The following is a 21,359-nucleotide window of genomic DNA, read 5'->3' as shown; positions in this document are numbered from 1 at the left end:
TGCAGGCCCTGTGTGGTCAAAGGGGAGGCCTGTCTCACCGGCTGCCCAGGTGATGCCCATGGCCAGCAAGTGGTGTCCCCAGCACCAGGACCACTGTGTGCCCTTGGCTGTGGATTCTGAGCCACTCACTGTGTCCACTAAGGTGCCTCAAGTTTTTACTCCTGCCTTGGGTAAAGTGAAGGGGCACAAGCGCCTGCCTTGCAAGCAGGCAGTCGTGAGTTCGATCCCCGGTACCGATAAAAAGGAAAAAGACAAAAAAAGTGAAGGGGCAGGAGTAAGGCCTGAGGTCAGGTCGGAGCACACGGGGCACACGGGAATTAGTCAGGGCGGGGAGGTGTGGGGAGCACGGTGAAGAGGGAAAGGGGGAGGGCAGATCACTAGGACGGAGCTCCAGGGCCCTAGTGCAAGTCTGTAACCCTGGGACTGTGGGAGGCTGAGGCAGGAGAATCTCAAGTACAAGTGGAGATGCAGCACAATGTGAAGGCCTTTCTTGTTGGCACAGGGTTGTCTCTGGGGAAAGTGGCCCACGGCCATTGCTGGAAGAGCAGTCCTGGGTAGTGGTGGGGACAGCGCGATGGGCGTCCGGCTGCGGCAGTAGGCTGGCCACGTCCCTGTGCTTGCAAAGCCGGCTCTGGCATCAGGCGGAGGTGAGCTGGGCTCTGCCTCTGCCCGCAGCGCGGCCTGCACCCTGTTGGCACTGGGCCCTGAAGTGGGGTGGCTGCAGCTCTGGCAGGAGGCCCCTACATCTCTCTCCGCTTTGGTTTTTTACAAGATTGATTTATTAACTATGATACATTTCACATAAGGCCTTTTCAGTTTTTTACACCATTCCCATTGAGACAAGTACAATACTTGGTAGCAAATACATGATTTTAAAAAACAAAACCAAACAAAAACACCTCCTTCAGAAATGCCTCAGCCTTCGTGAGGGCTGACCATGCACTAACCAGGCTGGAGCCTCAAAACCCATGATGTGTTAAAGAAAAAAATGGAAATGAAGCCAACATTCCTAACACCAACTAGAAGAGGTGCTGGTTAAAGCCCCTAAAACACAAGAAAATAACTGTTATACTTTCTTTACATACAGTTCTCCACTTTTGCTGCGAAACAGAATTTTGGGCACATGGCCAGACTACTAACACATTTCAATACCATTAATATGCTTTTTTGTTTTTCTCAGGAAACTCAAAATATCTGTTAATTCAACATATATAAAGATCATTTAACATGTGAAAATACAAGTACCAGAAAAATAAGCTGGCAGCAGCACTATTCCAAATTTCAAACAAGTTTTATTCCCATACAATTTGGAGACATTTCTTTTTAAAATGTACACAGGGAACGTGATTTCTTGATGCAAACAATAACTTACGCCCTGTCTCCACTGCGCGGAAAGCTGTGGGTAGCTGTGGTTGAGTGTGACATGACCACTGGGAGGGCACAGGCAGGCAACAGCCCAGATGGCTCTGAGGGGAAGGAGGAAGGGGTCCCGGGCGTGCCGTCCTTCCTCTTCCCCACACCCAGCTCGGCCTGCACACAGCCCTTGGCCCCAGTGCGCCTACCCCTGGGACTGTCCGGACAAAGGGACCTTCCTGGGCCACTGCTGCCAGTGCAGCACAGCTCTGCTCACAGGACAGGGGGCAGGCAGCCAGAGCTCATCTGCTAAGAGGCTGCTGCAGGTTGCGGGGGCCTGGGGCCTAGGGAACCTAACAGAGGCTGCGGCCATCAGGGTGGCCTCCCCTCAGATTGGGAGGGAGCAGGAGCAAGCCGCTCCTGTGATGTCCCCTATAGCCGAAGTGGTGGAGACAAACAGCACACCAGAAGCCTCCAGAGCAGGGGAGCATGGGCGGGGTAGAGAGGGTACAGACTCATAAGTGCGCATTTCTCTGTGTTCCTCCCAAAATGCCATGATGGGGAGTGACAGAATGAAGTGGGGCATGGTGACACCAACCATGACACAGGCCAGCCCTCCCCTGCACAGCTGAGGACTGAGCAGAGTGCCTTCGGGCATGGCAGCAGAGCCCTCTGGCCACCACGGGTTGCAGGTCCATGGGGAAACACCTTCCAGAATCTGCAGCCTGATGGACACCAGGGCAGGCAGCATTCTGTGTGGCCAGCCTGTCCCCAGTCAGCATGGCCACAACATCATGGCAGATGAGTGACCATTTGCTGGCCCTTCAGCCTGGAGAAGCAGGAAGCGAGTGCAACACCGGCAGCTCTCGGCCACTGTCCCTAAGGCCAGGCTGGGCAGGGGCACCAGCGAGGTCCTTGAGGCAGCCCCCAGGATGTTGGCCCACCTTCCCAGGGGAGCTGGTGGCTTCTGCTGTGACTTCCCAGCCACTCCAGTGCCTCGGGACAGCAAGGGGTAAAAAGGCAGGGAACCCACCCAACACAATGCCGCTCCACTGCCACCTGCCCCACTCACAGCCCAGACTGTGGGGGAGGGTACATGTGCACCTCGGGCAGGTTCCTGGAGGGCTGCCGGACCTGCAGGATAAATTACCGTTTCCAAGCACCTTATCTGGCCCCCAGCAACTGGAGACACAGCCAGCATATCCAAAGGAGGGGTCAGAGGAGGGGAGCAGATGGGAGGTGTAGGGGGGCCTCTCTGAACTTGCCACACAAGCTGCTTCTAAAGTGCAACAACGGGGCGGGGTGGCGCAGGCCCCTCGGCCCCCTTTCCCACACCCGAGTACCTTAGTGTTAGGTGTGGTCCAGCAGTGAGGATGGACACTTGGGGGGCAGGGACAGCCAGCAGAACTGCTGTGCTGGGAGTGGGGGGAATGGGAGGGTCACAAGCGTGTCTGGGAGGCCAGGCAGGTGGTGACTGGCAGGGACAGACTCAGGGCCCTGCTGGCCCAGCGGGCATAAGGGATCCCTGCACACACCCCAGGGATCACCACTTCTCCATGGCCCACACAGCACACGCCCCGACACTCCTACTGGTGCCACTCCACCCCGAGCCCTAGCCCAGGCCGTTGGCGAGTAGTGTTTCCCCAGGGTAGTGTTAAAGCCTGGGGCCAGTCACCACCAGTGCCACCCAAGGGCTCAAACCATCTTCTTAGGGACAGGGCGCTGCCAAGTGGACACAAGTCAGGAGCAAAGGCCTGCAGGCCAGGCCATGCTGTCCGTCAGGGTGCCCTCCACCTGCCACAGAGCTGGGAGGGGTGGAGCTTGAGGTCTGTAGTGTTCTTTCTGGGAAGTCTTCTTTGTCTGCTCTGTTCTTGGAGGAGAGGGGTGCGCAGCTCCTTCCAGTGTTGCTCGGCTGTGAAGGGACTGTGTGCAAAGTCCTGGCAGGCATGCGCTGGGGACACGCACCCCTGGGCCAGGCCCAAAGCTCCCCTCCTGAGGCTCTGACTGCTGGGCAGGCAGTCCAAGTGGACCCTTGCTCCAGTGTGTGCAGATGTGGAGGTGGGGAGGGACAATACAGATGGGCGGGGTGCGTTCTCTTCAGGGTGCAGCTGGCTGGGGCAGCCTCATTTCGGGGTCCCCTGCTCCCTGGGCAGAGGCTGGAATGTCCCGGGAGCCAGCTCCACACAAGCTGGCGGCACCACAGGGCTGGTACGTGCAGATGGCAGAGGTCTAAGGAGCAGTGCCTGACCCATCTGGTCCCGGGGTCCACGTTAGAGGGCATGGTCCATCCACAGTGCTGCCGGAGGCCAGCAGGCCTACAACATTGCATGTGGGGTGCCTGAAAGCGTGGCCTGCGGGGGACCACTGGACCATTGGACCCTGAGGTCTTGAGAAGATGACAGGGCCAGGCACCCCTGGCCTCTGCTCTGGCCAGCAAACTTGGTTTTGTTCAAGACCCAGCGCCGCCCTGTTGCAGGGAAGACTGGCTCTCCTGCTGCCTGGGTGGCTCACAGCGTGTGTTCAGCTTGCAGCTGCGAAGGGAACAGGGGCTGCATTGGGGACTGAGGGGTGGGCGGGGGCGACTGAGGGGGTGATGGCTGGCCTGGGGCCGGCGTGGAGGTGAGGAAGGGGACGGAGGGAGCCACTGCTGAGGGGGAGCTGGGCACGGCGCCGGGGGGCTCGCTGATGGGCCGGTTGTAGAAGAAGAAGGGGCACTGCTGGATGAAGAGCTCGATGATTGTCTGGTAGGTGCGTGTGGCCGTGAGCGCGTCCATGGTGCTGAAGTCCGGCCTCATCAGCGTGGGCCAGAAGCAGATGGAGAGGTTCTCACTCGTCATAAGGTTTACCTTGTTGTTGTGGCTGACCCTGCAGGTGACATCAAACGCAGTCAGGGCCCTGCCTATGCCCCCAGTCCTCGTCCAGAGCTGTCCTCCCTGCCTGTCATCCCCACGCAGCCTGGAGCTGCCCCTCTGCCGAGTCCTGGCTCGATGGACAATCTGGTGTGACGTGCCTGGCTGTAGGCTACTTGGGAACGCTGCTGGCTACCAGCAAGCTCATGCCAAGGTGACTCTTGGGAGTGGCTGTTCTGCCTGCAGCACCACTCCTGGGGTGGAAACAGAGGGGACTGTGGGTACCACTGGGACTCATTTCTGGAGAAGACTCCTCCTTGTCTTCTGCTTTGGAGGGAGCAAGGGCATAGATGCCACAAAGTGCCCTGCAAGCTTGGCTAAAGTCAAGCACAATAAATAAACAAATAAATAAATAAAGCCAAGCAAAATCTGGTGCTGGGCACGCTCAGGGCCATCTGCATCTCTTCAGGCCAAGATGGAGACCTGAGAGTCACTGTGGGAAGCCACGGTGTCCAGGGAGGAAGCCAGGCAGTGCCCGTGACCCCCCGCCCTGCACCAGGCTGAGAGGGAGCCTTGCCAACAGCTCTTAACTGACCCCGGCTGTTCCCTTCTTCCACCTACTTGTTCAGGTGAGAGATGATGTATTTGAAGACTTCGTGGTTTTCCTTTGGGAACCTCTTTAATACTTCCTTAAGGGCATGTAACTTCTGTTCTCGGTCGTTGATTTCTGACAAGACAAAATCAGACTTTTATCACTACAGCTGACTGGGCGTCCTGTGTTCAGTCAGGACCCATTGGAGGACCCATGCATGGGCTGGTGTGAGGGATTCAGACCCTCTGGAGAGGGAGGTCATATGCACCCATGCTGGCCTTCTCCCCAAAGCCTGTGCCCACAGCTAGCACACCTGCAGTGGCATGAGCCCAGCAGCAAGGCTCACTTCTGTGTCCCAGGCCCCAGCTGAAGTGTGGTACTGTGTGCTGGGGTTTCCTGCCCCCCCCACCTGAAACGGAACCATCCAAAGACTCCACCATAAAGAACGCCATTCTTTGCCCCTCCGGTTGCCCCTGGAGACAGGCATCCCAATGCAGAAAGACTGCCTGCTTCCTAACCACCTATCCATGACAGCAGACATGTAGGGAGGGCGCCTGCCATAAGACCAGGGCTCTGTCCTTTCCCGGGGTCCCAGGGAGCCTCCATACATTGCCCAGTGACACTTGGGGCTTGTGGGAACAGTGGCGGATTCTTATACAGCTCATCATAAGGGCCTTGCACCCCCCATCCCCCACTGCTGCCTACACACTACCCACTGAGGAATTCTAATGTGCTGGGAGAAGGAAGCAGACTGCCCTGAAGGAAGTGCAAAATCATGCCAGACCCGATGTGGTCAGAATTTGGAGGCAGGACAGTTCACCACATTTGAAGCATAAGGAATCAGGTGCCCAGAGGTGGCAGAGCTGAGTGCCTGGCCCTGGAGCCTGAGCTGTGATCCCGGGGCTCCCTGGTGCCCTGGCTCCCCTCCTTCAGTGGCCTGGCCATTGAGGCCGTGAAGCGGATCTAGCCCAGCACCCACCTGAGCCAAGGCAGAGCTGTCTGCCCCAGATAGACTTCCCTGGAGCTCCTTCAGAGTGAAGGGCAGCTCTAGAATGCCAAGGCTCAGGAAAGTCACTAAAGGGCCCAGAAGGAGAGAGTGGCCATCCATAGCTGTGGGCCAGGGCTTCCTGGGGGCTTGTTAAAAACCACAGCGGGCTGGGCGTGGTGCCACACATTTGTAATCCCAGCACTCAGGAGCCTGAGGCAGGAGGATCACTGTGAGTTTGAGGCCAGCCTGGGCTATATAAGCAAGTTTGAAGCCAACCTGAACCACACAGTGAGACCTTGTCCCAAAAAAACCAAAATCCAACCAAACAAAAAACTCCAAAACCCCTACAATGGTTCCTAGTGGGTTTGGGTGCACAGGCTTCTTGGACACCAAAGAGAGCCCTGGATGCTTGCCCTGCAGCTGTGCCACGGCCCTTCCTGTCCCAGACTCCTGGAGGCTCACGGATCTTCCACACTGTGAGTTTGTGAAGGCTACAGCCTCCTGGGTAAGAACCTTTGCAGCAGGTGACACTCAGGAGCAAGCTGGGCAGGGCTGAGCAGAAAGGAAGGTGTGCAGAGGTTCAGAACCCAGATCCCAACTTGGACGGTCCTGGGTACCAATCTTCTTTCTAGTGTGTGACCCTGAACAAGGACACCAGAGTGTCAGTTAAGAGCAGAGCTCAGGGCGAGACACAAGGAAAGCATAGATCAGCCTAGGCTGGCAGGTGTGTGAGAGAGGCAAGAGCAGGTAGAGCTTTGTTTGGTCTGAGAGTCGGGCCTGGAGCATCTGTTAGGAAATGATTAAAACCACAAGAAGTAATATAGAACTACGATCAGCCTCATTCTCTGAACCGGAGATTCATTTTAAGGGTTCAACCTCAATAGCAGATTCTTGGCAGCCCTTACTGTTTTTTCTTTTTTTTTCCCTTTTTATCGGTACCAGGAATCGAACTCACGACCGCCTGCTTGCAAGGCAGGTGCTTATGCCGCTGAGCTAAATCCCCAGCCCCTCTTACTGTTTTTTCAATGAAATTGGCTTAGCAAAAAATAAACTGGAATGGGCATGGTGATGCATGCCTGTAATCCCAACACTTAGGAGGCTGAGGCAGGAGGATCACCTTGAGTTCAAGGGTAGCTTGGACTACATGGGGAGACCCTCTTTCAAAAACAAAAACAAAAACAAAAACAAAAAAAAAAAATGGAAAGAAAAAAAATCTGCTACAGGGAGGTCAGAGATCATTTTAGGAAACACAATAAGGCATGTGTACTATGCTTCAAATTCCGCTTAATAAAATAATCAGGCCCCCTTCCTGATGTGGGTGTGCAGGTCTCTGTAGGTGCCTGTGTGACACAAACACAGCTGTGTTTGCTCTAATCAGGTCCTTGAATGGCAGCACCTTCGCAGAACAGCAGAGTCTCAGTCTAGCTGAGACAGGAAGCCAGGCTGGGTAGGCCACAATCTGCCGGATGCCTCCTCTCCTTCCTACCCAAGGAGCAGCGAAGATGGGGCTTCCTCTCTTTCCTCCTTGGGGCAGTAATGGAGCCGTGGGAGGAAGCCCAGCCCTCCTCCATCCAGGCCTGCAGCGTGGAGCCTGATGAGGGGCTGGTGGCCAATGTCTTGCCCTTTTCTTCCCTTTCCCCAGCCTTGGCCTAGGACTCAGGAGCACCTTGGGGAGAACCTGGCAAAGCCCAGCCCAGCCTCCCTGCAGGAGACCAACCCTGCCTGTGTCTTTTGGGCCTGACCTCCTTTTCCTCTCTCTCACAGAGCTCACCCCAGCCCTCCAAGTCCCTTTCGGAGAGAGACTGACTCTAGGCCTAGACTTCTACATGTGTAGAAGATACCAGTGATGCCCGATTTTGCCAGCTATGGGAGCATTTCACAGCTGCTCTTGGGGAGCCTCGCCATGCACTGGGTGGAGAGAAGAGGGCCAGACTTTCCCCCATGCTGGCTGAGAGGCATTCTCAAGAAGCCCTATTAAGACTAAAGGCTGGTGGCAGGTGGGTGGGAGGCAACCCCAGGCCAGGCTCCCAGCTAAGCCGTGTGCTCCAATCCCAGCCTTGCTTCCAGCTGCAGAAATCTCTTGAGAGAAGGGATGGGGTCCCACACAGCCAGCAAGAAAAGTACATGGGGGCATTCTGGGCCCAGGTGAGTCAAGACCAAGACTGGACACAGTAGGTGTCTGAGAGTTATGGGACTCCAGGAACTTAGGAGGAAGTGGTGGGGACAGTCAGAGGCCATGGGAACCTTAGACAACCTCTATAGTACAAACTAGGGCTCAAAAAGGTATAAAAACTGGCCCTAAGTCACCCGGGCTGGTGGCAGGATCCCTGCCCTGGCAGCCTGCCATCTTTGGCCCCAGGCTGCCAAGCCAGTGTTCAGCTTGATCTGCTGCTGCCCCCTCAGTGCCTGGAGTGCCCTGCACACCCACATCACAACAAAGAGAAACAGCCTGGCTCAAGGCCATAAGCACTGGGTGCAGCAGCCAGTGTGTGAACTGCCCTCTCCCCATAGTGGCAGGTGACTCCAAGGCCAGGCTGGGATCTCATTGCATGTGCCTGGAACGGAAATTTCAGGCTGTCTTTCTGGAGGTGACCTTGCAACATGTCCGCTGTCCCACAAGACTGAGGAGGACCATTGTACATGGAGCCTGGCACACCGGTGTATCTGTGAAATGTATAAGGCTGGGTCTGGGAGTGAGGGTCAGGCAAGAGGAAGGCAGAATCCTAGAATCGGCAATGTCACGGGCAGTGGGGGGAACAAGAACCCTAGGGTAGCAGAGCTGTCTGCCTGCTGACTTTGGCAATGGGACTTCTCTTATCTCTACCTTAGGCTGTCTCACCAGTCAAAGGGGAAGGGGAGGATGGTAAACCAGTAGCCCAAAGCATGCCCCCCAACAATCTGGTAAAGCCAGTGGCCTTTTCCCTAGGCTACAAAGTGCAGATTTACAAGCAGTTTTAAGGGTCAATGGGCACCCTGTGGCTAAGGCTGTATCTAGAACTTCTGGTCTAGGATGGAACCAGCTGTGGGAACCCTGACATACAAAAACTGTCAGACAGTGGTTGGGGACTGGAGTAGGCAGGGAGGTAGAATGGGGAGAGAGGAGAAGGCAGATCCAGGCAGGAAATCTTCCTACACCAGGTAAGGGATGAGCAGGGCAAAAACAGGTGATGCAAAGGCTTCTCTTCATCTCCTGGAGTCTTGGTCCTGGTCCAACCATGGGCCACAGCTCAGGCCCTCCCCTCATTCCCTACTCCCCACGTGGCCTGCACTTCTTGCTCTGCTCACCTTACTGTCTGCAGAGAATATCACTGCACCGCTCGCCATTCCCTAGCAGGTGGTCCTGGGCCTTAAGCTGAGCTGTGATCCCTCCGAGAACCTCAGTTTCCTCTTCCACCAGCCTGACGGTGCTGCCAAGAGCACTGACACCTTGCAGATAGCCAGGCCAGGCACCCCACAAGCAGAGGTGAGCTCTGACTGCTGCTGCCACTCAGTCCTCAGTCCACTCCACGTCATTCTCAGTGTGGCAGGAAGACAACTAGTGAGTAATCACAAAAACCTCTACTATGAGGGCACATTTTCAACAATGTTCAATATTGTGACATTCTGTTGCTTACAGAACAGTGAGATAGCGACCTTGGTGCTTGTGATGAAGGATGTTAAAGCAGGCCCAAGCTACACCCCACAGACACAGCTGCTCTTAGATATTAAGTGGAAGGAGCTGGTCAAGTTGATGTTGCTATGGAGACACAATCAATCTGGAAACAGCTATATTCGGGCATAATGTCCTCTGGCACTAACTTCTGTACTAGCCGGTGTCTCTGGCTCAGCTACCCCTGCTCCTTACAGCTATAGCCACTTGTCCCTCGGTTGCTTCAGCTGTGAGAGGGGCCGTGACAGTAACAGCCCTCCTCCCCCATTCTCTTCTGCCAAGTCCAAGGACTGCGGAGAAGCCTCAGATGACTAGTGCGGCACAGGAAACTCACAATGGGGAGAGGAAGTTGGAAACCTCCACCCTTTTCCAGGCTGCCGCAGCAACCTCTTCGGCAGTGAGAGCCCCATATAAGTGGTGCTGGAGGAAGTGGGGCTGGCTTGCTATCAACAGGACCTCCCCAAACAAAAAGCTGCCCTGTCAGCACTTCCCGTGGAGACAATGGCTATCTGCGGTGTGCCAGGATCCTGCATGCCTCTAGATGGCGCCAAGGCAAGACAAATGCAGAGGCACCCAGGCCTTCCAGAGGCTGAAGGCCAGGCCACACCTTTCCCTCTCCCAACTTCTGTTCAGAATGGACCCTGGGCGAAAAGCTGAGCAAGGCCTGCTTCAGAGATTTCCTATGCTTTTCACTGCAGCCTGCAGGAGAAGCCAGCATGTGTCTCCACCCCTAAGCCCAGTCTTCAGGGGCAGGTGGGAGGGAGGACCAGCCCTGTAACAGGCTCCCAAGTGTGATGCAGTCTTGCCCCTTCTCTGTGGATGAGGTAACCTGAGAGTAAGTGAGGAGCTGTGACCAACTCCATGTGGCTCAGCCGCATGGCCAGAAGCAGGGAAAGGAATACTCTGGCTGCAGACAGGAGCAACAGGCGAGATGCAGACCCTGGAGAGGTGACCTTGAGGGCAGCTTAGTGGTCTCCTCTCACGATGGGCTTCCTCAGCCTCTACTTCTGATAGAAGCCACCAGAAATGTGGGACCCAGACTCAAGGGGAACTGAGCCATAACCTCTAAGTTCTGCCTCACCACCAAGCTTGTGGGCAAACAGCTTGTTTCAGACTCCTCCTCTGAGTTGGCCAGTGACAAGATGAGCCCAATGACCTGAGACATGTGCCTCCTGTCCTCTTTCCAGGCCACCTCCTTCTGCAGTTGCCAGGCAACGGCTGCTTCTGGGTCCTGGTCCTGCAGTGGGGCCAAGTCAGAAGCTGCCTTTGGCTAGAATAGATAGTGTGCCCATGGGGCAGCTCCTAGAGGTCAAGGGAGATGGCACGCAGGGACTGCCATTGAGACCAGAAGGGCAAGTGTGCCACAGCACCAGGAACATCTGGTTGGGGCCATGGGAACTGTCCCTTTCCCCCAGAGTAGCTTTCTAAGGAGCATCATGGCCTCAGATGTTACCTTCCTCCCACGATGGGTGGGAAGGCAGGGAATGACAGGAGGAGAAGAAAACCTGCTTACCAAGGCAGTCCTGGCCAGCCTTGTTCACAGACCTTTCTGAGCCTCCTTTCACCCACAGCAAGGGGGGTGAGGGCAGCAGCCAACGTTCAGGCCTGTGGGGTAAGCTGTCCACAACTGAGGGGAGTAGGGGTTTGACCAGGCTGGACATCCAAACCACATGCTTCACAGACAGGGAAAGCTGCTGCTGCCCTGGTGAAAGCCTCAGAGCCCACCTGTGGTCTGCTGAGGCGGGGCCTAACTGGAAGAGCCTGGGCCTACTGGCTACTTCCTCCTCCTGCAGCCCATCTAACCCCCCACGCAAGGCAAGCGCACCTCTGTTGAGGGAAAGACCTCTGTTGAGGGAAAGACCTGTCTGTATAGTGTTACACCCCGTCTCCCACCAGTCCACCCAGGCCAGACCTGCTATGCAGCCCAGAGACCTGGCCCTGGGGCGTTGGTACTCACTGTGCGCCTCCACCAAATCAATCTGCATGTTGTATGGGACCAGGGGGTCCGGCAGTTCTGAGAAAAAGCTCTTCATGGCACCAGCCACAGTATTTACCGTGAAGTCTTTCTCTGCCAAGTCCAGGTTGTGGTCTGAAAGGAAGTCAGGAGAGTGAGGCTGGACTAGCCAATGCTAGGCAGAAACAACAGGGGCACTCAAGGGCCAGGACACTCGAGGTCCAGGAGATGCCAGACAAAACTCAGGGCACTGGGATGCTAGAGCTGGGCAGGGATTCCAGATTAGAAAGGACTGCGGAGGAGGTGGCATGTGTGAACACTGCTAGAGTCTGAAACTTGGCATGGTGGTGCACATCTGTTATCCCAGCACTCAAGAGAGGCTGAGGCAGAACGATTTCAAGTTCCAGCCCAGCCTGCTAGGTAACTGAAGAGGACAGACCCTATATTAAAAAGGGGGTGACCTCTGGGTTTGTAACAGGATACAGGCCCCGGGTTTAATTTCTAGTTCCATGAACATAAAAACAAAACTGATCTGTGGTTGAAAGAGGGAAGTGAGCTGGGGATGCCTCATAAGCAGGCAGTCGTGAGTTTGATCCCCGGTAACGATTAAAAAAAAAAAAAAAAAATTTGGGGCTGGGAATTTAGCTCAGCGGCATAAGCACCCACCTTGCAAGCAGGCAGTCGTGAGTTCAATCCCTGGTACCAGAAAAAATAAAAATAAAAACAAAAACAAAAAAACAAAAGAGGGAAGTGACTCTAAGCCTTTCCAAGGTTGCTGGATCTGCTGCTTCTTGGGTAAGGGTTGCACCATGGTATCTCTGAGCTGCGTGGCTCCCTCCCTGGCAGCAGTATGGGGAGCAAGGCTGCTCACTTCCCACGTGTGTCCCCAAAGTGTGACAGCCACCTTGGTGACTGGCTCCATCTGTACCCTATGGCTGCAGAGCTTGGGAGATACCATGGCTGCGATGACGTTGCCTCCAGCTTTCTCTCTTCCTTGCATTCCTCACCCTGTGACGGGCACTGCCAAGAGTCCATCTTGGGAGCTGTCAACTCTTCAGACTCTTAGACTCTTGCCTCTCTTGTCACAAGCTACCTAACCATGTTCCAGCCACTGGCACATGTGACTGTGGTCCCATGAGATGGTACTGCCTACTAACAATGTACTGAGCACACTGCGAAACAAGCCCAGGTGACAGAACACTGGAGAATACAATTCTCAGAACACGTCCCTCATCTTTGGTGACAGAAGACTAAGTGCAATTTCTGAGGCAGGGCTCCGCCTTAACTTTTTTTTTGCGACAGGGTCCTGCTAAGCAATTCAACTTGCCTTGAGCTCACTTTGTAGCCCAGGATGGTCTCAAACTCACAATGATCCTCCTGCCTCAGCCTCCCTGAGTCCTGGGATTACAGGGGTGAGCCACTATCCCTGGCTCTCCGCCTTAATTTTGTTGTTGTTTGCAGTGATAGGGCTGGCAGGAGCACTAAGCAAGTGCTCACCACTGAGCCACGGCCCCACCCCTCCACCCTCCTCTGACCTTAGTCTCCCAGATCCTAAGAGCAACAGGGCTTCTCCTGTGTACTCACCACAGCCTGCCACAGCTGGCTGGGACTCACAGGAGTGTGTGAGGCGTGTGGTGGGGCTCAGTCTTCCCTTCTGTGGCCTCTGCTGGCCTCCTTCCCTGCTCACTGACCACCAGAAACTTTTGCTGCCCTAGGCTACTGGCTTCTGGCATGGGCTGGTGTGGTTCCTCACAGCCAAGCAAGTTCAGGAAAGGAAGCTCTGCTGTGAGCCTGTATGGTGCAGCCCAGCCCCTGATCCTCTCTTCCAGCAAGCTGGGGTACTCCCAGGTCCCTGGGATCAGGACCAACATCTCACCCAACTTCTGTGTCATGTCACTATAGTCAGAGGGATGGCATGTGTCAGCCCACCTGGAGCAGTGTTTCTGTGTGGTGATGTGGAGAGTGGTCTGGCGCGGGGACTCGGCCTTGGCAGGCATGCTTCAGCTGGCTCACAGGTTGGCTCTCCATGTAAGGCATTGCCACCACAGAGGCAGAGCTACCTGGGGTCACATGTGGCCTCTTTCTCTGTCTCTGAGTCTGTGTGCTCTGGCTGTGGCTTTGCAGGAGCACCCCCTGCCCCATGGGCAATGGGGGCTGTGCCATTTGCCCTGCTTGGCTCTGGTAGCCAGGGCCTGGCCAGGGGCACCTTACCTTGGTCAAACTGTCTCTGCAGACTCTCCATTTCGGACTTGTTCCCACTAACCCGGTAGATGCCTTCCGTGCTCAGTCCTGAGGGGAAAGAAACAGGTAGCGGTCCCGTTAGCGGTTGGGGCGCAGGGAACAAGTATACACACAAGGGATGAAGGGCACCAGATGCCTACCACAGATGCTTTAATCCACTTCCTATTTTCCTTATCACTTAAAAATTTTAACATGGCTGAGTTTGGTGGTATACTCCTATAATCTCTGCTACTCAGGAGGCTGAAGCAGGAGGATCAAAAGTCTGAGGCAAATTTGGGCGATTTGGAGAAGCCCTGTCTCAAAACAAACAAAAAAAACGAGGTTGTAGGTATACCTCAGTGCAAAGGCCCTGGGTTCAATGCTTCTTTTCACAGAGTACCAAGGAATTATGTTAATGTTATTAATGTTAATCACCTACTGCATCACTTGTTTGGAGACAGGGTCTCTATGCTGCCCAGCTTGGTCTTGAATTTCTAGGCTCAAGCCACAGCCTCCTGAGTAGCTGGGACTATAGGTGTGTACCACCACACCTGGCTCCTGTTTTTTTTTTTTTTTTTAATTAAATTTTTAAAATGTATACAATGCAAAAATTTTTTTGGATAGGGTTTGGCCTGGAACTCAGTGATCCTCCTGCATCAGCTTCCCAAGTACTGAGATTACAGAAGTGCGCCACCACACCCAGCTATGATTTTTTCAAACTGCCATTCTCCTGGAATTTATTTGGTGTACACTGTAAGGAAAATACAATAGTACAAGTCAATTGCTTAAATGATATGGAACATAAAAAAACAAGTGACAGACTGACTGTGGTCCCTGCCCTGGGAAAGAGGTCATGCTGCTTAGTTTCAGGTGGACCCTGAGCATTGTCTACTGAGCTCACTCTCCTGTCCCAGGGATGGAAAACATGGTTCACCACCAAGATCATAAGTCTAAAGGGCAGTGACATCATTGTTAAAAACCAGGATGGGATCTGCTGATCAAAGAAACTCTGGGCCCCTTGTGAAGAGCTTGGTCCTAAGCACTGCTCGCTTGCTGAGGACATTACCTGGTGCCCACCACAGAGCACGTGGGCAGTGCAAGCAGCAGAGGGAGGACCAGGCCTGAGGGAGTGGGGCTCGAGAGCCTGGGGTACCAAGGCCATTGCTAGTGTGGCTGCTGCGTCTGTGTGTTCCCATCTCGCAAGAGCAAGGCAGTCACTCTACCTTCAGGGCCTCAGTAGGTGGCAGGTGAGTGCTGAAGAGCAGTGGCACAGAAGGCATCAGTTTCCTGCTTAAAAGCTGTTAACTGCACACAGGCCTCTCACCCAGAAAGGGGCTAACGGCAGCCCCCAGGATACCGTGAGCGACCAGGCGCTGCCCTGGCTGTGCTCTGCTGCCACATGCTCCTCACTGGAGCAGGGCCCTGCTGTGTGCCACACCCACCATGCACTTAGTCATAAGTCAGGAGGCCACCACCATCCCCACCCCAGGGAGGTGGGGACAGAATACAGCTGTGAAAAGCAAGGTTTATGTGGGCAGGCGAAGTCCTTGCCCCAAGCTGCATGGCTGCAGGGTGGCCTGTTTGAGCCACATCTGCACCTCTGCACTGTTCCAGAAACCCCAGCTTAGCCTCATGTACTTTGCTGTAACCCACTGGGCTGGCTCTGGCCCACAGTGTCCCCAGGAGAAGTCCCACATGTGCTAAGTTCCCGGGCTCTGCATGGCTACTGGGACCATTCACCACACTGAGTCCGCACAGCACGCTGACCAGGGCAGCGTCCCTTGTCCCTCAGTGGCTTTTCTAAGCTGTTCTCAGATGTGTGTGAACTTCCTACCTATTTCGCAGCTGAGGTGCCACACCAAGGCTTACACATGAGATCACCCACATGCTGACAAACCATGAGTATGTGTTGGCAGTTTCAGGTCTTTACTTTCAAGTGTGAAAAAAATAAGTATTTTCCCTTCCCTTTCCCTGAATATCAGCTGCCTTTTTTTTGAAGGTAGTAGAAATACAACAGAACAGGAGCCAGGCGTGGTGGCTCATGCCTGTAATCTCAGCACTCGGGAGGCTGAGGCAGGAGGTTCATTGCGAGTTCGAGTCCAGCCTGGGCTACAAAGTGAGCAAGGCCAGCCTGAACTGCATAGCGAGACCCTGTCTCAAAAACAAACAAACAAACAAACAAACAGAACAAGACAGAACAAAGGTAACTGAGACAATGTGGTAAAATCAGTACAGAACTTCAGAGCAGGTTACCAGGATAACAGTAATAGGTACCACGCTATATCTTGTTATCTTCACAATAGTTGTCTAGCCAATTAGGTATAGCAAAATCAAATCAAAGACAGAACATTATAAAACCAATCGAAGGAGAATATTGAATAGAGTAAAACAATCATAATGGAACAAAACAGTGAAAACATTTGCTTTCAAACAGAAGATAAAAAATACGGAACGCTTCACAAATTTGCATGTCATCCTTGCGCAGGGGCCATGCTAATCTTCTCTGTCATTCCAACTTTAGTATATGTGCTGCCAAAGCGAGCACTCAGCTGCCTTTTGAAAAAATCCCCACTACTGTTAGTAGGCATTTGTAGTACATAAGAATTACGCTCATTGTAGGGAGCTGGTACACACAGATAACACATTTTAATTCTTTTTACTTCTCCTTGTTCCCTATCTATAGCCCAGCCTTTTTTTAAAAATTTGAGATGGGTCTCAGCTGGGTGTGGTGACACAAACCTGTAATTCCAGCACTCGCAAAGCTGAGCATAAGGATCGATTTGAGTTCCAGACCAGCGTGGGCTATAAAGTGAGTTCAAGGCCAGCCTGACTGCACAGCAAGACCCTGTTTCAAAAACACACATGCACATGTGTTCACACACACCCACACACAAAACAAACCAAAAAACCCCTAAGGCAACAAAACCAAAAGAGAGAGGCTAGAGATTTAGCTCAGTGGCATAAGCGCCTGCCTTGCAAGCCCGCAGTCATGAGTTCAATCCCTGGTACAAAAAACAAAAAAATAAAAGAATATGCCTGGCTCCCCCAGCCCAATTTAATGCAAAGAAAATGATGGAGCTTACAAAGCCCTCAATAATGCAGCAGTGTCACAGATACCATATCCTAGTGGAAAGAAGCACATCCGTCCTGTGGAAGACCCAACAGCCCCGGCCATTTGTCACCTTCTGCATCCCAACCCTCTGTGTGGACAGTGCCCTGTGTATGGCTTCCTCCTGGCATCTGCTCTAGCACCGGAGGCAGAAGATAAACTACATATCAGCTATCTGGGAACAATCAGAGGTGTGGACCTGCCAAAGCTTTGTTAGATGGATCATCACCAAGATGGAAGCATTTGTAAGCACAAGGCCAGCTCCAGAGCATCAAGTAATCATCAACTTAGTATTTCCTGTACTCTGAATGTGTGTTTATTTACAAAATCTCTTTTGAAAACAGCAATTCTGTTACTATTGTACCTAACACCAGGGCATAATCTAGGAAAGGTATCATTAGCTTGGCCAGCACAATTTATCACAACTACTAATTAGACATCAATTTAAAAACGAGAGCTCACTGCCAATGCCATGAAGGCTGCCAATAACTAGTAGTAGCTGGTACCCAGCTGAGAACCAGGACTCGGAATGGAACAGCTTGCTGAGGGACTCCAGACCACTGCAGAACAAGCCAGGGGCCTGGTGCCCACAGAACACTGCAGGAGTGGCTCAGCACATGTCTGCTAGCAGAAAGCAGAACTCCTTCCAGAAGTGGCCTCTATCTACTGTGTCCACTCCAGGTTCCCAAGTGTACGTGAAACAGCACCAAGCTTAAACCAATATTCATATCCCTCCCATCTTTGCTCCCTTCCCCACAATACTGGGGACTGAACATGGGACCTTTGTGTAGGGCTACATTCCCAGTCCTTTTTTATTCTGAGACAAGGTCTTGCTAAGTCGCTAAGTCACCCAGGCTGGGTCTGAATTTGCAACTTTCCTGCCTTAGGTTCTCGAAGTGCTCTGGGATTATAGGCATGTACCACCATACCTGCCTTCTTTTTGAAAGACCCCTACAAATTTCACTGAAACTTAAATTGATCTTTGGGATTAGGACAAGACAAACCTCAGAATGGCTAATGTGACTATTTTAAATATCCGAACCACCACCATGTAGAACAGTATTGTTCCAGTGGCTCTAGGACTGCAGCTACAACTGAGGGTGGAAATTACTTTCTCTCAGTATATAAAATGCCTATTCATGGCTACAGACATCATTCGTTGGAACTGGCCAAAGCTTTTGCATTCCCTCCTCACTTGATAGCCATCTGATTGGCATGTGTTTAAGGTTAGTATCTGATCTAGGAAGACAGTTTAGAACAACAATCACATCATACACCACTTGCCGAATGTCGACCACATGTGGGGCCTGCAGTGTTGTTTGCCCAGCTCTTTCCCATTAGTGCTCACAGTGACCCCTCAGACAGGCAACTGCTAATCCCACTGCACAGACAGAACTCGGGGCTCACAGGCAGTGTGCACAGACTGGAGAGCTTGTGAGCTGTGCAGGTATGGTGTGAACCCTGCTCAATTCTAAGGGCTTGTGGCCTATCATGCTCTATCCTGCCAGTTCTCAGAACTGAGTACGCATCAGAATTAGCTAGAGGGCATGGCACAGAAGCTGAGACCCTGGATTCTGTTGCTTTACAGTGGAGGCAGAGTCTGTATTTACACACATTCCCTGGGTTGCGACTGCTGGATGGTTCTGGAAGGTCTCTCTGGCTCCTGAATTCAATGAGGCAATACAAGGGGGGCAATATACCAAGTAAAACAGACAGACAGACAGAAACACACGTGCACACACACCTTCCAAAGCCCAAACTCAGACACCAGAGCCGGTATGGTGGCTTGTTCCTGTGATCTAGCACTCTAAGAGGCTGAGGCAGGAGAATTTCAAGTTTGTGCCCAGCCTAGGCAACTGAGCAAGACCTCGGTCTCAAAATAACAAAAGTAAAAAGAAAGGATTTGGGTTCAATCCCCACTACTGTTAAAAATTTTTTTCTAAAAAAGGCTGATGCTTTACGAACAAAGCATTTCTAAGAGGTATTAAAACAGTTGCTTTTTAAATATAAGCAAGCTTTTAACTATAATTTAATCTCTTAACCATGGTCACCCATGAGTTTCAAAAAAAATTTTAAAGACAGCAGATAAAAGCAGTAATACATGCTCACTGAGCAGACATCTGCATGACAGGTAGATCCAGGCTTGGCTCCCTCCACCACTGCGGCCTCCCTTGGCTCAGATACAGCAGGTTCTGCCCTGGCTCCTGAGAGATGCCAGCAGTGCTTGGCAGGACTGAGGCCCCACAGGAGTGTGGAAGCCAATGGGGAAAATCCACTCCCGGCCCAGGATGGGCCTGGCTTTCTAAGATGTCCAAACAAGTTTTTTCCTAGGTCCCAGGCCTGCCTTAGCCAGGAGTCCTTCTGCAACTGGCCCCATCAGTTCCCTGCTGCTCCTCGACACCAGGCTTCGGTTCTTGAGAAGTTTCATTTCTAGCAAGGAATCAATTCTTCCTCCAAGACAAACTCGGATTTGCTTATTTTTTTCTATTTTTGGATATAAAAACTCAGCACTTTTGTCCTTTACAAAAATTTACCCAGCTCAGCCAGTGTGCTAAAACACAGACAGGATGAACTTTTCTGGAGGCTGAAAGCATGAAATAAACCATTCTCCTTCTCTCTTGTGTGAGCAGACTGAGGCAGGCTAGGCCACAAGGCCCAAGGGATACTGAGAGGTCAGGGACGAGGAGCCCCAGCCCCTCTCGCACAACAGGACCACCCTGTTGAGGGGTGGGGGAGCTTCTCTGGGCACTGCAGCCTTTTCTTTAGGATGCATATCAGCAGCTGACAGTGTACCTCCTTTTGAGGACCACGCTGCTTGTCTGCCTCTCAACTCCACGGCAGATGAAAGAACAAGTGGGTGGGGCAGTTTGGGTCAGAACCAAAAGCCAGTGTGCTCTCATGTCCCTCTGCACAGCAGCAACAGTAGCTCAACGCAGTGGGTGTGTTTAATAAGATCTTGGCACCGTGCTCTCACTGCCTAATGGTCACATTAGCTTAACGACCTAGCAACAGCAGGTGGACAGGCCAAAACATTGAGTTTTGTCAGGGAGGTGTAGGTTCGAATCTTGAGCCTGATGCTGTTCATCTGGCTGTATAGGACAGCATCAACGAGCTGACCCCTGTAAAGCTCACAGCCTGATGCCTACCATTATTTGTGTCCCCATGTCCACCTGTAACAAGCCTCAGCTGCAGCACCTGCCTGTAGGCCTGACTTCAGTTCTGAAGGCCTGGCCAAGAACAAGCCAGTCAGCAGAACGGCATTTAAAAACATGTATGGGCTTCCACACTACAGTGACTTTGGTTCAGATCCTCACTCTGCCTTAGCGCTAAGCTGGGTGGCTGAGAATAAAGCACCTTACCTCTCCAAGGCTTGGGATTCTTACCAAAATGGGTAACGGGCTGGGGATGGTGGCACATGCCTGAAATTCCAGCACTCAGGAGGCTGAGGTGGGAGAATTATGAATTCAAGGCCAGTCTGGGTCACATAGCAAGTCTAGGACTGTGTTGGATCATGCAGTTAAAACAGGTCTCAAAAACAAAAATGAGCAGGGCGTGGTGGCACCTGTTTGTAATCCTAGCACTTGGAAGGCTGAGGAAAGAGGATCACCGCAAATTTAAAGCCAGCCTGAACTACATAGCAAGACCCCATCTCAAAAAGCAAAACAAAAAACAAAAAAGCCCTAAAAAATTGCCAGGCGCGGTGGCTCATGCCTGTAATCTCAGCACTTGGGAGGCTGAGGCAGGAGGATCGTTGTAAGTTTGAGACCAACCTGGGTTACAAAATGAGCTCAAGGTCTGCCCGAAGGCATAGAGACATCTCAAAAAGAGAAAAAAAAACAAAAACAAAAACAAAAACAAAAACAAAAAACCCCAAACAAACCCAAACCTGGAGGTTCATTGTGACTCTGAAGCCAGCCGGGGTTACTGAGCAAGTTTAGGGCCAGCCTGAACTACACAGCAAGACCCTGTCTCCAAAAATCAAAAAGAAGCTATGACTACTGAGGTTATTATGTAAAAGAAAGTAGTTAGTATGAGTAGGCAGCATAGTGAAATAACACTGAAATCATAATAGTTAACTTCTGGCTGAGGAATTACCCACTCTTCATTAGAAACAGCATCATGGACTCTCCCAATAATTTTACTGTTTTATAGTACTGATGTTTGAACCCAGGGCTTTCACATTGAGCTACATTCTTTTTTCATTTTTAAATTTTGATAGCTGGGCATATTGGTGCACTCCTATAATTCCAGCACTTAGGGGGCTGAGGCGGGAGGATCACTGTGAGTTTGAGGCCAGCCTGGGCTATATAAACGAGTTCAAGGTTCCTGTCTGCTCTCTCTGTGAAGGTCTAGGGGCGCCATGCTCACAGTCCCCACAGGGTTTCCTTGCTGCCTTCCTGCTCCGATGTGCCTGGAATATCTTTCTGACCCATCTGCTGGAACACGAGGGCTACTTGCTCCAGTGTCTGTCATCCATAGTCCCAGCAATTCAATCAAGAGCAGCTCTGCCAGTGCCTCTCTCTAGGACAGAGCACTATGAATGCTCTATTATGACTGCCTGACTGTGTGTTAGCTCTACAAGCAGGCACAGCAGCTCTGTGCATCCCCGATATTATCACAGGTCACACGATCCTGTCATGATTCT

At 52.5% G+C, this 21,359-nt stretch overlaps 1 protein-coding gene and 1 non-coding gene across 2 annotated transcripts in view; both read right to left on the bottom strand.

Moving 5' to 3' along the window:
• Positions 1-1,272: 1,272 nt before the first annotated feature.
• The window catches only part of Arhgap35 (Rho GTPase activating protein 35), a 119,932-nt gene continuing 99,845 nt past the window's right edge, over positions 1,273-21,359 (bottom strand). Inside the window, exons 4-7 of the mRNA XM_003464605.5 lie at positions 13,597-13,674; positions 11,389-11,520; positions 4,824-4,929; positions 1,273-4,218 (exon numbers count right to left, since the gene is read on the bottom strand). Of these exons, the coding sequence (XP_003464653.2) occupies positions 3,861-4,218; positions 4,824-4,929; positions 11,389-11,520; positions 13,597-13,674 (674 nt within the window). The 3' untranslated portion in view covers positions 1,273-3,860. The remainder of the gene's footprint in view (positions 4,219-4,823; positions 4,930-11,388; positions 11,521-13,596; positions 13,675-21,359) is intronic.
• Positions 16,046-16,150, bottom strand: LOC111755393 (U6 spliceosomal RNA). Its single transcript, XR_002789946.1, has one exon. It is a non-coding gene; the product is annotated as a U6 spliceosomal RNA (small nuclear RNA).

Source organism: Cavia porcellus, unplaced genomic scaffold (assembly GCF_034190915.1).
Source record: "Cavia porcellus strain 051 isolate PalLab524CR breed Dunkin Hartley unplaced genomic scaffold, mCavPor4.1 scaffold_7, whole genome shotgun sequence".
Lineage (NCBI taxonomy): Eukaryota > Metazoa > Chordata > Mammalia > Rodentia > Caviidae > Cavia > Cavia porcellus.
The sequence above is the reverse complement of the archived record's forward strand: the minus strand, read 5'-3'. Positions and strand labels throughout refer to the sequence as shown.